This window comes from Phragmites australis, chromosome 12 (assembly GCF_958298935.1).
Source record: "Phragmites australis chromosome 12, lpPhrAust1.1, whole genome shotgun sequence".
Lineage (NCBI taxonomy): Eukaryota > Viridiplantae > Streptophyta > Magnoliopsida > Poales > Poaceae > Phragmites > Phragmites australis.
Window position 1 is genome coordinate 22,862,754 of NC_084932.1, and position 13,174 is coordinate 22,875,927.

The 13,174-nt window shown below is 44.1% G+C and overlaps 1 protein-coding gene across 1 annotated transcript; it reads right to left on the reverse strand.

Annotated features, from left to right (window-relative positions):
• Positions 1–223: 223 nt before the first annotated feature.
• On the reverse strand, positions 224–1,477 carry LOC133886408 (uncharacterized). Its single transcript, XM_062326121.1, has 4 exons — positions 1,373–1,477; positions 859–1,251; positions 596–767; positions 224–238 (listed from the first exon to the last, which is right to left on the reverse strand). The coding sequence occupies exons 2-4, from the start codon at positions 1,248–1,250 to the stop codon at positions 224–226; spliced, it is 579 nt and encodes a 192-aa protein (XP_062182105.1). The 5' UTR covers position 1,251; positions 1,373–1,477.
• Between the last annotated feature and the right edge of the window lie 11,697 nt (positions 1,478–13,174).

Genomic DNA, 13,174 nt, shown 5'->3' on the forward strand with positions numbered 1-13,174 from the left:
GCTATTGCATACCCATCTAGCCGCGAAACCAGTCAGGCTGAGGTTGCCTTGATGGTGTGGCGCGCCAGGCATCAACAATCGCCTTTCCCGGCAAGCATTGTGACTCTCCTCCCACTCGGGAGCGCACCACTTGTCCACGATCACAAACCAGCACGGAAGGTCTCCGGCGCACCACCCCGGAGGCACCTAAATAATCAAGTGCATGATATATAAGAAGAAGAAATTAAGTGTTAGTAATCTAAGGAACAATAAGCTTTATTGTACTTTACCTTCAGGTACTGCTCCCGGGTCAGAGATATGGTCCTAGCGTCTTTTTTTGTCACCTTCGCTCCAAGGTGTTCCGCGTGAAATTTGATCACGGCCTGGACGCGCGTCTCATAGTGCATATCCTTAACAAGTTTCTTGGCAGCTTTGTCGATGACAGCAGCTGCCCTAGCCTCCAAGCCCGGCTCGCATCTAAAAAAATCCTGCATATAGACGCGACGGATCCAGTCATTAGTTAAATAATTTCCATGCGATTAGTATTGACTAATGTAGTGCGAACGAAACTTACCCACAGCTCGGCCTTCACCCGCTCGGCTCTATTGGGAAACACCCTTCCCTCCCAGTCACGGGCGTCCAGCGCGGCTGCATAGTGGGCCCATGTGTATGCCGGCTCGATTACTCCGCCCAAAGTAACCATGCCAGGGAACTTCTCCTTGATCAAAAGTCCAAGGATGCCGTTTACATGGCGTGAGTGGTCACCCTCTCCAACCCTCAGCCAGTTCCTGCACAAGTGTAAAGGCAATTTATTAGTATGTGTTGAAATATTGAAGATACAAAGGCAAAAAAATAATGAGAGTAGAGAGAGCCATTTACTTCTCTCCATCTGGTCGAATGAGCGGGCGTCTAGCCATTGGCACCGGTCGCCTCGGGAGGCTCGAAGGACCACGCAGCCACACACGAGAAGAAGTAGAGCTGGAGCTACCCCCCTGGTCAACCTGCTCCTCCTCTACCTGCTCCTCCTCATCCCCAGACTGAGTCGCAGCCATAGGTATAGGCGAGTCAGACTCAGACTCAGCCGCACCTAGAGGCGACTCAGTCTCCTCCTCAACAGCAGGTATAGAAGCACCTCCTCCACCCCTGCCTCCGCCTCTCGGCCTTCCTGGAGGTCTTCCCCGGGGTCTCTTTCCGGACCCGTCACCTGCATCCGTGGCTTTCCCCGTCGCCTTTTTGTATAGCGACGTTAACTTCCTCATACCGCCCACCATGCTATGAGAACAAGTAAACCAATTAGTACGGATGTTACAACTTGATGTAAATAAATGAAGCATACTAAAAAAAACATGCTATGAGAAAGAATAAGTCATACAGTTATTACAAATAAACATACAGTTATTAGAAATAATCATCATCATCGGGATCAGCTGGATCATAAGTCTCATCATCACTATCACGCGTGTCGAAATAATCATCCTGATGCTCGGGAGGAGGAATGGCGTCATCACTGTCATTGTCTAAATGTAATCGCTCAAGTACTTCCAAGTCCCTTGTATTCTCAACCTCGTCTTCTTCGTCCTCGTCAGCACCAGTTTCATTGTCTACTTCCATGCCCTGAGCTTCCGTCAAGTCGATCTCAAAATTCCCTGTGAGCCCATCTTCTTGAAAGAATTCTCCATCATATGTGTTGGGGTCTATGTTGTAATCTTCATTGTTTGGGACTGGTAGTTTACCGTGTGGCGGTACCTTGTACACAACATCCCAACCCTTAAGACGCTCAATGGTTTTGCACGGGTACGAGAGATAATAAACTTGCGTGGCCTGTTGAGCCACAATATAGACATCGTCGCCTGGTAAGACGGTTGATTGTCGAATTTCGACTAGCCCAAGATTAGGGGTCCGTCTCACTACTTCTGGATCGAACCAATGGCATTTGAATATGACGGGATTCAGAGGTTTGCTCCCATCAAAATTTAGTTCGTATATTTCTTCAATTCTTCCGTAGTACTCAGCCCCATCTAAGCCTGCAGTAAAAACTCCGGTATTTGTTGTTCTACGATTGGGCCGACTCTGCTCGTGGCTTGCTGTGTGGAAGCGATATCCATTCACATCGTAAGCCTTAAATGACCTGACCCTATAGGCACAACCATCCGCAACTTGTCTCAAGTCGGCACTCATAGACTCGTCGGTTGTTCCCTACAAGTTTAAGCGGGATAGCTTGGTGTATTAGTCGCATGTAAGAAATGAAATCAAGTTAGAAATGAAATCAAGTTGGTGTAATAGCCAAGTTAGAAAGTACTTTCTGTTTGAACCAAGAAATGAAATCGGGCATGTCATTTCCCACACCATCTCTAAGAAGGGCCGAAGCTTCCTCGAGGGTAGGTTCACTTGATTCATGCCAAAATTGCTCATTGAATTCCCTATAGCAATGAGAAGAAGCGGAGTTGGACACAAACTTGTGACTAGTTGAGAAATAATGTATTGAGCACTTACTGCATGTACGGCTCCACTTCGGATAGGTTGGTCAAGACATACAACATAATAGTGCGCCACTCTTCATGTTGCAAGGTCTTGTTAGTCGCACCACTTGCACTGCCAAGTTGCCCTCTAAAGATGCTAAGCTTTGATTCATCTTTGGGGTTTCCAACATTGTAACGAGGGGATGGATTATGCACACTGGGAAGATTGTCAGCATAGTATTTTGTTGTGAAGTTTGACACCTCCTCCAGGATGTATGCCTCGGCTATGGATGCTTCAATTTTGCATTTATTTTTACATTTATTTCGAAGAATCTTTTGGAATCTCTCAATTGAGTAGCACCAGCGGCCCTGCACGGGCCCCCCCATTCGTGCTTCATACGGGAGGTGCAAAATCATATGTTGCATCGGATTAAAGAAGCCGGGTGGAAAGATCTTCTCCAACTTGCAGAGCAACACAGGCGCCAGTCTTTCCATGTCTGCTACCATGGTATGAGATAACTCTTTGGCACAAAGCTGGCGGAAGAAATTGCTCAACTCCGCAAGCACTAGCCAAACATCCTCGGGGACATAGCCTCGAATCATCACCGGCAGTAGCCGCTCAAGCCATATGTGATAGTCATGACTCTTGAGCCCGTTGATTTGCAAAGTAGCTAAATTCACTCCCCTCTTCAGATTCGCTGCATACCCATCAGAGAACATCAAGGTTTGGAACCACTCAAGTACTTCCCTCCTTTGGGCCCTTGTAAAAACGAAATTGGCCTTTGGCTTCGTCCACGATTTCCCGCCTTTGGGAGGAGCCATGTCTAGCTGTGGTCTATTGCATAATCTCGTTTGATCGACTCTAGCCTTAACGTTATCCTTCGTCTTCTCAGGAATGTCCATGATTGTGCCAAAAATGGCCTCAGCGACATTCTTTTCAGTGTGCATTACATCAATGTTATGTGGAAGAAGGAGATCATCGAAGTAGGGGAGATTCCACAAGCATGGCTTGTGAGTCCAGGCGTGTTGCTCACCATATCCCAGAAATCCATCTCCTTGGGCAATGGACTCGAGAGCGTCTAACTGAGCACGAACCGCGGCACCGGTCATCTTAGGTGGTGCTGAGCCTTCGGCAACTACATCTTTCGTAAAGTTCTTCACGTCTTGTCTGAATGGATGGTCAAGAGGAAGGAATTGTCGATGCTTGTCGAAGGAAGAATATTTGCCACCCTTTGTCAACCAAATGAACATCAGAGCCGCCCTGCATACTGGGCATGGGAACTTCCCATGCACACACCAGCCACAGAATATCCCATACGCCGGTAGATCATGCAGGGAGTACTGGTACCAAACATGCATTTTGAAGTTTGTCTTTGTAGCTCGGTCGTATGTCCAGACCCCATCCTCCCAAGCACGGACATCTTAGAGCGGCCAGTGTACATCCACTCACGATCATCCATCCTCTAACATATTGGGAAACATACACATATAATATTTTTTATTCAGCAAGTAATATAAAAATCAATTTCATCTACCTATACAATTAATTATTTCCATCAAATATTTGTGTTTTACCATAAGAGGGAATCAGCATGCATCAAACTATCTAATAGGTAAAGATAGGTCCTAATCCCACCCGATGATGTGTACATTGGGCCGTTTCCATGCTCTACTCCGATCCGAGAAAGAATTTCGGCAGCACCTCCCCGCTGTTCTCCAAATACACGTCTCGGCAACAAGCCAAGACAATGTGTATCCGGAGAACAACGGGGAGACGCTGCCGAAACTCTGTCTCCGATCGAAGTAGAGCATTGAAACGAACCCAATCTACACATCCTCAGGCTGTCCAAAAAATGTGGACAATTCGAAATAGTTACGGTTATAGATATGCAAAGACTTGCATATTTATAACCATAACTCTTTCAAACGGGAGACGCATAGGTTACGCGACATGCACATCCTAAACCCTAAATTAACAGCTTGTTCTAATTTAAGAAAATTTGCAAATATAGAGTAGTTGTACATGCAAACCAGATTTTAGTCTCAGGTTTAGAAATGACATAATATCTCAGTTTTTGGCATCCATATGTTAGACTAAACATTTGATTAAAATAAGGTAAAATGATAGTGATTAAGACTAAACCACTCTAGAGTCTCATATTTCCATGGAAAACAGCACCTATATTTAGCATTGTAAGCATGAAAAATTAATGGAAGAAATATGCTAAATGAGATAGAATACAAATGCCATATATATTAGTCTCAAGTTTAGAATGCCGTAATGTTTCAGTTTTTGTCATCCATATATTAGGCTAAACATTTGAATAAAAATTTAAGAAAATTACCACAGAACTTTGTTTGTCTTGGTTCTGTATCCCCTATTTTCTTAGTTAATTACCTTCCTGGTACAGTCCCTATACTTACTAACTGAATCATTGCAAAGTCGAGACCTGGAAGTCGTAAACATTCAGCTGGTGTTTGGACGAGAGGGATTGCCTTGGGTTGTTTTTTGGATTTATTGACTAAATCTTAAGGATTTCCACCAACCCGAATCCTCTAACCAAGCAGGACGATGGTGTGGTCTGTTGAATACATTATGACCGTACTCAAATAAAACTACAGATCTATGCCGACGGATTGGTAAAGAAAGCATACGAGGACTGGATGCATGCTGTAGAATATGATGGCAAGGCACTCTTGAGTTTCAAGCAGAAAAAGAAGTCAGTCACAACAAGAAGTGACACCGCAGTAGCTTCAACAAGCAATCCTACTTCATATGGTTCAGACAATTCACAGAAACAATTGTCACTGCCTGCAAAAGCTGGACAACCTGCCACAGCGGGTACTATCAATGAAGGTAAAATTAATTTTGAATTTTCACTGTCCTGATTTATCCCATGAAGCTTTCTTGTTCACCATTGTTATTCTAGCCATGCTTTAGTGGCAACAAACCTTTAAGGAGAAAATTAGCTCAGTAGTATCTCAAGGAGGCATAAATTCAAATAACATGTAGTGCGAGGATGACATTTATGCTGGTGGTCACATGTCAGTGGCAGATTGGATGATATTTTCCAACTTGGTGGTCTTTTTAATAGCACTATGCAATATTGCCTACTTGTTAATGTTACTTCATTTATCATTGCTCATGACATAAGCCAAGTGATTTCAGTTTAAGCCCGTACATCCTCATGCTCACCGACTTAACATTAATGGGCAAAAATGATACTGTAGTTTTTTGACAGTTTATTTTCATTGCTTTACTCATATCCCAGTTGATTTTTCTTGTCTTCAATTTTTTGTTGTAAATGCAATCTGCCCTGATAGTATAAGAAGGATGTGATGTCGCATATGCCAAGTTGTAACAAGCACTAGTCAAGTAGGGCTAATTCGGAAGGCTAAAATTGGGACATTAGTAACTGTGGCAGGAATGACACTTATGATGCACTCTATGTGCCTGCAAACTGCTTTATAACTACATTTTCAATACTATGTCAACCATTATTTGTTGGACATAAATGGACGTGTAAAGAAACATGGTACTGCTTGTGATTATGGATGTGCATCAACTAAGTGTATGTCAATCTAATCTTCAGAAAGTCATATTTAGCATGTAGTCCAATCATTTTAGCACATACCTTGCTGATTTGCAGGAGGTCGGAGGGGGGCGGCGCGGGTGGGGCGGCTCCAGGCGGCGTCGGGCGGGGCGGCGCGAGGCGGGCGTCGGGCGGCGTCGGGCGGGGCGGCGTCGGGCGGCGGTGTCGGGCGGCCGGCGCGGAGCGGCGTCGGAGGGGGGCGGTGCGGGCAGGGCGGCGTCGGGCGGCGGTGTCGGGTGGGGCGGCGCGAGGCAGGCGGCAGCAGCGGAGGGGGATCTGGGAGGAGGGGGAGGGCGGCGCTGGCGGCAGCGGCGGATTGGGCCGCGGGAGGCGGCGGCGGCGGCCGGGGAGAAGGAATAAAAAATCGGAGTAGATCTGCCCCCGCGCGCGGCCGGGATGGGAAACCCTATATTCGTGAAATTACCGAGTGTCTGGTTTTGCCGAGTGTCAAATATAGAACACTCGGCAAAGCGCTTGTTTGCCGAGTGTAAACGAAAGAACACTCGGCAAACACCTGAATTTTTTTTTCTGCTACAAATGCACTTAATGAATTAAAAATAGCAAACGGACCCCAAAAAATACCAGATTTTAACATCGAATATGCTATGCTGTATGTTGAGTGTAGAAAAAGTTTCAAGGTCAAACGACGATTGAACCATCACTTCGGCTTCAAACCTGATCCGTTCCCTCTCGAAACAACGATTCTTCCTCGGAGATGCTTCAGTTTCTAAGCATCGTACGTGATAATTTTTGCGAAACCTTCTCAAATTTTTATCACAGCCTCTACATATCATATTATGACGCTATGGCAAGTCTCATGTTTTTCAGACTTCGTTTGTTTTTTTTAGAATTAGAAAACCAATAAGCTACATGTTGGTGGTCGAGTGTTGCCGCCCAGATGTTTCAAATTTCTTTTCATTTCTTGGGTAAGGCCTAAAAATAGACTCAAAAACATGAATATAATTTTTCTACCCATTTTTGTTCATTATTTCATGTGCTTGCAGATTAAATTTGACTTATATCCATTAAAAGCCAGGAAATGCACTTAATGAATTAAAAATAGTAAACGGACCCAGAAAAATGCCAAAGTTTAACATGGAATATTCTATGTTGTATGTTAAGTGTAGAAAAAGTTTCAAGGTCAAACGATGATTCAACCGTCACTTTGGCTTCAAACCTGATCCGTTCCCTCTCGAAATCACGATTCTTTTTCGTAGATGCTTCGGTTTCTAAGCATCGTACGTGACAGCTTTTGCTTCTTCCACTTGGCAAGCATTGAAAATTCCTTCTTTGTCTGGATGACAGCTGGAATGATAATATATAGCAGAGAAATTCCTTTTTTAAGGCAAGCAAGAAGAATTGTCATTCTCCTTTGTTTGTGAGCTCAGCTCTTCACATGGTAGCATCTTTGACACATGTTTAGAGCATAACTGATTCCAAGGGCCGCTCTCAGGAGTCCACATCTGCTGCATCTCAATCTTGAAGCACGACTGAATTCTAACTCCAAGTTCATAACAATATCATCCTTAAACCATACTGCAGTAGTACCGGAATCGATATGTGACGGCCCTTGGTCGGTTGTTATTACGAGAAAGAAAAGAGAACAAAAGGAAACCAAAAAGAAAATAAAGAAAAAAAATAGTTTGCCGAGTGCCTAATATCAACCAAAAAGAAAATAAAGAGAAAATAAAGAAAATAAAGAAAAAATAGTGTCCGTTAGACGACACTCGGCAAAGTGGAGACTCGCCGTCAGACGCCGAACGGAGGGACACGTGCCACGTTTTTTGCCGAGTGTCCTAATTCGCCGAGTGTTTTTTCTCTTTTTGCCGAGTGCTATTGTTTGCCGAGTGTTTTTTTATGAATTTACCGAGTGCCATATTGTTTGCCGAGTACTTTTGTTGGGAACTCGGCGTAGGTTGCTGTTTGCCGAGTACCCGATATAATGCACTCGGCATACACGTAGGCACTCGGCATAGGCCTCGTTTCCGGTAGTGCGCCCCCATTCCACTGCAGCATCACTTCCGCCAGATGCAAGCCCCCTTCACTTCCAAATCGATCTAAAGCCTCAAGGACAATCTGGTTAAGCTCCCTTCCAGGCAACGCTGCGGCTCCTCGCTTAAGGTACATTCCACTCTCGAATAAATCCATAATTTCAACAGTTAAACAAGCTACAAACACTCCTTCAGATGTACTCTCTCGAGTTCATCTCCACTCTTCCTTTCACATCCTTCCTCTACAACCACCAATCCTACTTTATAATCCATTTGTTTTTCTGTTAAACTATGCATTCAATCCACATATAGCCCCTGATTAAAGCATACTTGTTTTCCTGTTTCTAGAAATGGAGGTAGTTCACCTATCAACAGATGTGATCTTGCGTGAAGTGCTTCATCAGTTACATCTAAGCCGGCCAACATACACTCATTCAATGATAGCTGGCAGCCACTACCAAGCATATGTGCATTTTTCTTTCTCTTCCAATGAACTGGACAACGAGAAAACTATCTTCTGCATCCCCGGTAAAATCAGCAACTCTCTTCCAGATGCAGAGACTAATGCTGCATACCACGCTCTTCTCTACATTGAGAGCATATCAGATGTTCAGGTGCATGATTACAGCTTTACATTAATGAACAAGATCAAAGAAACGAACAAGCGCCTTTTACTTGGCCACCTTACCATGGGAAATCAGATACACTTGCTGCTCGATGGTTGGAAAAAGATGGCTCTTCAGTTGGAAACAACGGCCAAAGTTATTCAACATACCATTTTACCACATTTCCCCCCACAGCGCCACAGTGCTTATTCACAAGATATCACCATTATGTTAGCTCATGCCAACAAACTTGCAGACTCTTTGCAGGATTTATCTAAAAGCTCACTGGAACAAGTAGCCCAAGCCAAACAGCAGTTCCCTAATTTATACACACATTTACTTCCACATAACAACCTTCTTAATCGAACAAGAACAGGTCAGTTCCCACATCATAGCACTACATACCGTTTATATTACCAACTATGCACTCTATCCATAGTCATATTGTCAGCCATTTTACCTTACAACGTTCAGTTTGCTCCTTAATATTGTTTTCATTTGATATTTATATGACTCCCTCTATTAGAACTACAAACTATAATTTGAAATACTCCGAATACACATAGCAGATATTAAACACTTTTTAGTTAATTATTGTTAGTTATACCACTACACCAACTTTAGATGACTTGAGGCTTATTTTATACTAATATTTCATTCTTTCCCATTGATTCTGATTACTTCTTTCCTTCTCGCGACACCTCATTTATATACCAAAAATCTAACAATATAGAGACCCTATTCATGTCTGCAGGTTCTAATGAAATAAAAACCATTACCCTCTCTACTAAACTGATGTTTAATCAGATGATGATAGGACTGCAACTTCCTATGCCTACATTCACCCATGCTGAAATCTATGGAGACCAGTATGTCGCCTGCATTGAATTTTATCCAGATATAAATTTATTCATAGCAGATGGATCACGTGAAAAAGTCTGCGGTTCTCCCGCACCTTCTCACCATGCTGCTGAAGAGTCAGCTGCTCTCCAGGCAATACAATTTATGGAATCAAACCTCCACACACAGCTTCGTGATTTCAACTTCAATCAAAAAGAACAGTTGCTCAGCGAGAAGGCGAACCTACTAAACATGTCAAAAAGGCAGAACAAAGGCATCAAAATTATTAGCCAACATTGGAACACTGCACTCAACAAACTTGCGACAGCATACCACCTGTGTGATACCACCATGTTTTGTGAAGCCTATTGCAATTCTGAGATGACACACATCCCATGTATTCTCCACATCATCAAACAAGTAGAACCAATTATGCAAGAGCTTAACAACATACTTGAAGAATCAGCAGCCTTCTTTCAGCAACATGCCGTGTGCCCGTTCAATGCAACTTATGAAGCATGAGTCCATCGGCTTGCTAATCAATCCTTTTCACCCTGTGTAAAATACAATCCTACCTAGCATTGTATCATCCTACCCAAAGTTCCTAACGTACTGTATTAAAACTATCTATACAATCCTTACCTACCATTGTATCATCCTACCCAAAGTTCCTAACGTACTGTATTAAAACTATCTATAATGCTACTCTATCCACCCCTCTATAATGTCATACCATTGTAAATAGATATAGTATTGTATGGTTTGATCGTAATAATCCGTGTACTCAGTATAGTGTATCCTGCTCTTTTGTATTACCAACTAAATTACCTTTGCTCTACATATAACATCTCCACTTCCATAAAGTTGCCTCCATCCTCCTTCATGCTCATATCAAACATTATAATATTAAACTTACTTCCTACAAATGTCTAATCATTACATTCCTATTCATCACAGACCCTTAGACTGTGCACACACCCTCCTTCCTCTTGTTTCGTTCAAATCAAAATTCCACCCCCTTCTTCTTGTTGCTTGAATTCCTCCAATGCTTATTCTACTTCCCTTACAGCTTCCACGCAGCGTCTACACTTTCCAACTCTTCTTATTTAAATACCCAGTATCGTTTCTTTTGTTACCATTTTTCTCAATAGTCTTCAAATTTATTAATCCTGATTACAACCATATATATACAGCGCACTTACTAATTCTTGTATATATATTTGTATTCTCAACCACATTGACCTACCTCTACACGCTCACCTCCTGTTGCCTGTTCATGTTCAGTACTTCAGATGATTAGCACCTGTCAATTAGAAAGCCCCTGTTAAATACAACAGCTCCTACTGCTCCAATTGCATACTACCTTCCTCATCTATTCTTTGTCGGTCCTATCTCTATGTTCCATTTCTACCTTATAAGTACCAACCAAATATACATTGCATCGTTACGTCTGTTGCCTCTCTAATCCCCACGACCAACCTTCCCAATTGACAAGATATCACAATATCACAAGCCGATAAAATCAACATGCTAACCCATATAACAGAAATATTCTGACCAATTTCCCTGACCCTTGTTCCTGACCTACTTCCATACACAAGCACAGCTTAGTTCTTTCGTCAATACCACTCTATCCTCAAACATTGCCTTTGCTTGTTCCAAGCGGCGCACGAGGGAGCGCCGTTCTCCACTAGTATTATTTCTATCGGCTGATATATAAGACCACCGGTCATCACTGGTTACCCGCCGTGTCCACGAGCCTCGATAAACGAATCTTACCGGTAGATGATGTATATATAGTTCGGAAATTTTTTAGTCAAATTTGGTATTTGTTTCTATATTTCAGTCACATTTAATCCAAAATTCAAATTTATCGGCCGCCACTACTACAGAACATGCAATAAGTAGCATCTCATCAGTGTCGGTTGTGCCGGAACCGAAACTGAAAAAGTATCAGTTCCGGTTCTTAATCTCCTGTACGCGAATAATGATTAAACTGCTAAGAACCGGCACTGAAAACCAACTATCAATGCCGGTTCTAGCCACGAACCGGCACTAATAGTTGGTTTTCGGTACCGGTTCCAGAACCAACCGGCAGTGAAGCGACTGGACTCGATTCTTTTCATCGATCTTATTTTGGCTCACAGGCTCGAGCCCGGCTCCGGCCTTATCTATTCCCCACGCCAGTCCAACCTTATCCCTCCCTAGCCCCTCCCCAGCTCCTCCCCACCGGCCACCGGCCACCGCCCCTACCCAGCTCCTCCCTACCGCCTCTCCCCACCAGCCACCGCCCACCGCCCCTCGTTCACGGACTCGGCCGATGGGAGCAGCTCTAGCTCTGATGCCGCCTCCACCGACGAGTGGCCGCCAGCGGTGACGAGGAAGCTGGGCTGCTGCGCCTCTGACACCGAGGTGGCCAAGCAGCAGCACAAGAACAAGCGCAGAGCAGCCTCAGGTGAGTGATTTCTTCTAACTGCAGCATCTCGGTGGCGAAGTAGTCTAATGTGCGTGTGCCTTGTGTTTCAACTAGCAGAGATGGAGATGATGAAGGAGAGGTCCGCGATGCTGCTACTCGGCGAGGACATGTCTGGGAGTGGCAAGGGCGTCTGCACGGTGCTCACCATCTCCACCGGTCACCTGCTCCGAGAAGAAGGGCCAGCACTGCATCGGATTTGTGTATCAATTTGTGTGGATATGTGTTGGACTATGTATATTTGTGTGGATTTGTGTATCCGACGGCGGCGGTGCCCGACGGGAGTGGCGACGGGAGCGGCATCTGAGCCGGCTCGGAATGGCTCGATTCCGAGCTGGCTCGGATGTCGCTCCCGCCACCGTGTATTTTCTCTTTTTTTATTGTTGAGAAATGGCAACAGTGTCGGGTGGGCAAACGGCACTGATACTAACCGAGTATCAGTGCTGAGTAAAGAGTGTTGGTTGAAAGCTGCTTGAGTCAGGGAGGCCGAAGCTCAACCGAAAGGGACGCCCCAAGTGGACCTAGTTGACAGTCGTTGTAACTCATGTTGGAAATATGCGATAATATTAAGTCCAGATTTTATAGGAGGAAAACTACACTGGATAAACATGATGCAAACACTAGAACTGGCAATCCTATTATGTACTTCGATCAAAATGCATATTTCTCAAAAAAGTTGCTCACACAACTTACTTGTTGGTTTGATGAAGACAAGTTTCCGCGAGGGTGATCTGGTTGATGTCGCGGAACCACCTCCTTGGACGTCGATGTCACACAATTTTTTGAAGATGAATCGCAGTTACCGAGCGGTCGCACCGAGCGCTGCCCAAAAACCTGATTGCTGCCCCGTGCAGGTCTCTACATGGCACCAGTGTAGGGATCGCTGACGTCCTAAGAGGGGAGGGGGGGTGAATTAGGACACTTAGAACTATTTCGGCTCCAAAAATATCACAAGATACACCTATATCAATTTCTATCTAAATATGCTCTAAGTTTATCTAGTGTGTTTACTCTACCGATCAAAGCACTTGCAACCTATCTAAGAAGGTAAATTGCAAGGATATAAATGCGGAAACGTAAATAAGGTAGAGAGAGCAAACTCAGCACAAGGATTTTTTTTCCATGGTATCGATGCAATGAATGTCACTCCTAGTCCACGTTGAAGTTCCACAAAGGATATGCTCTCGGTCGGCACCCGGTCACAGCTATTGAGCCACCAAATCACAAAGACAAG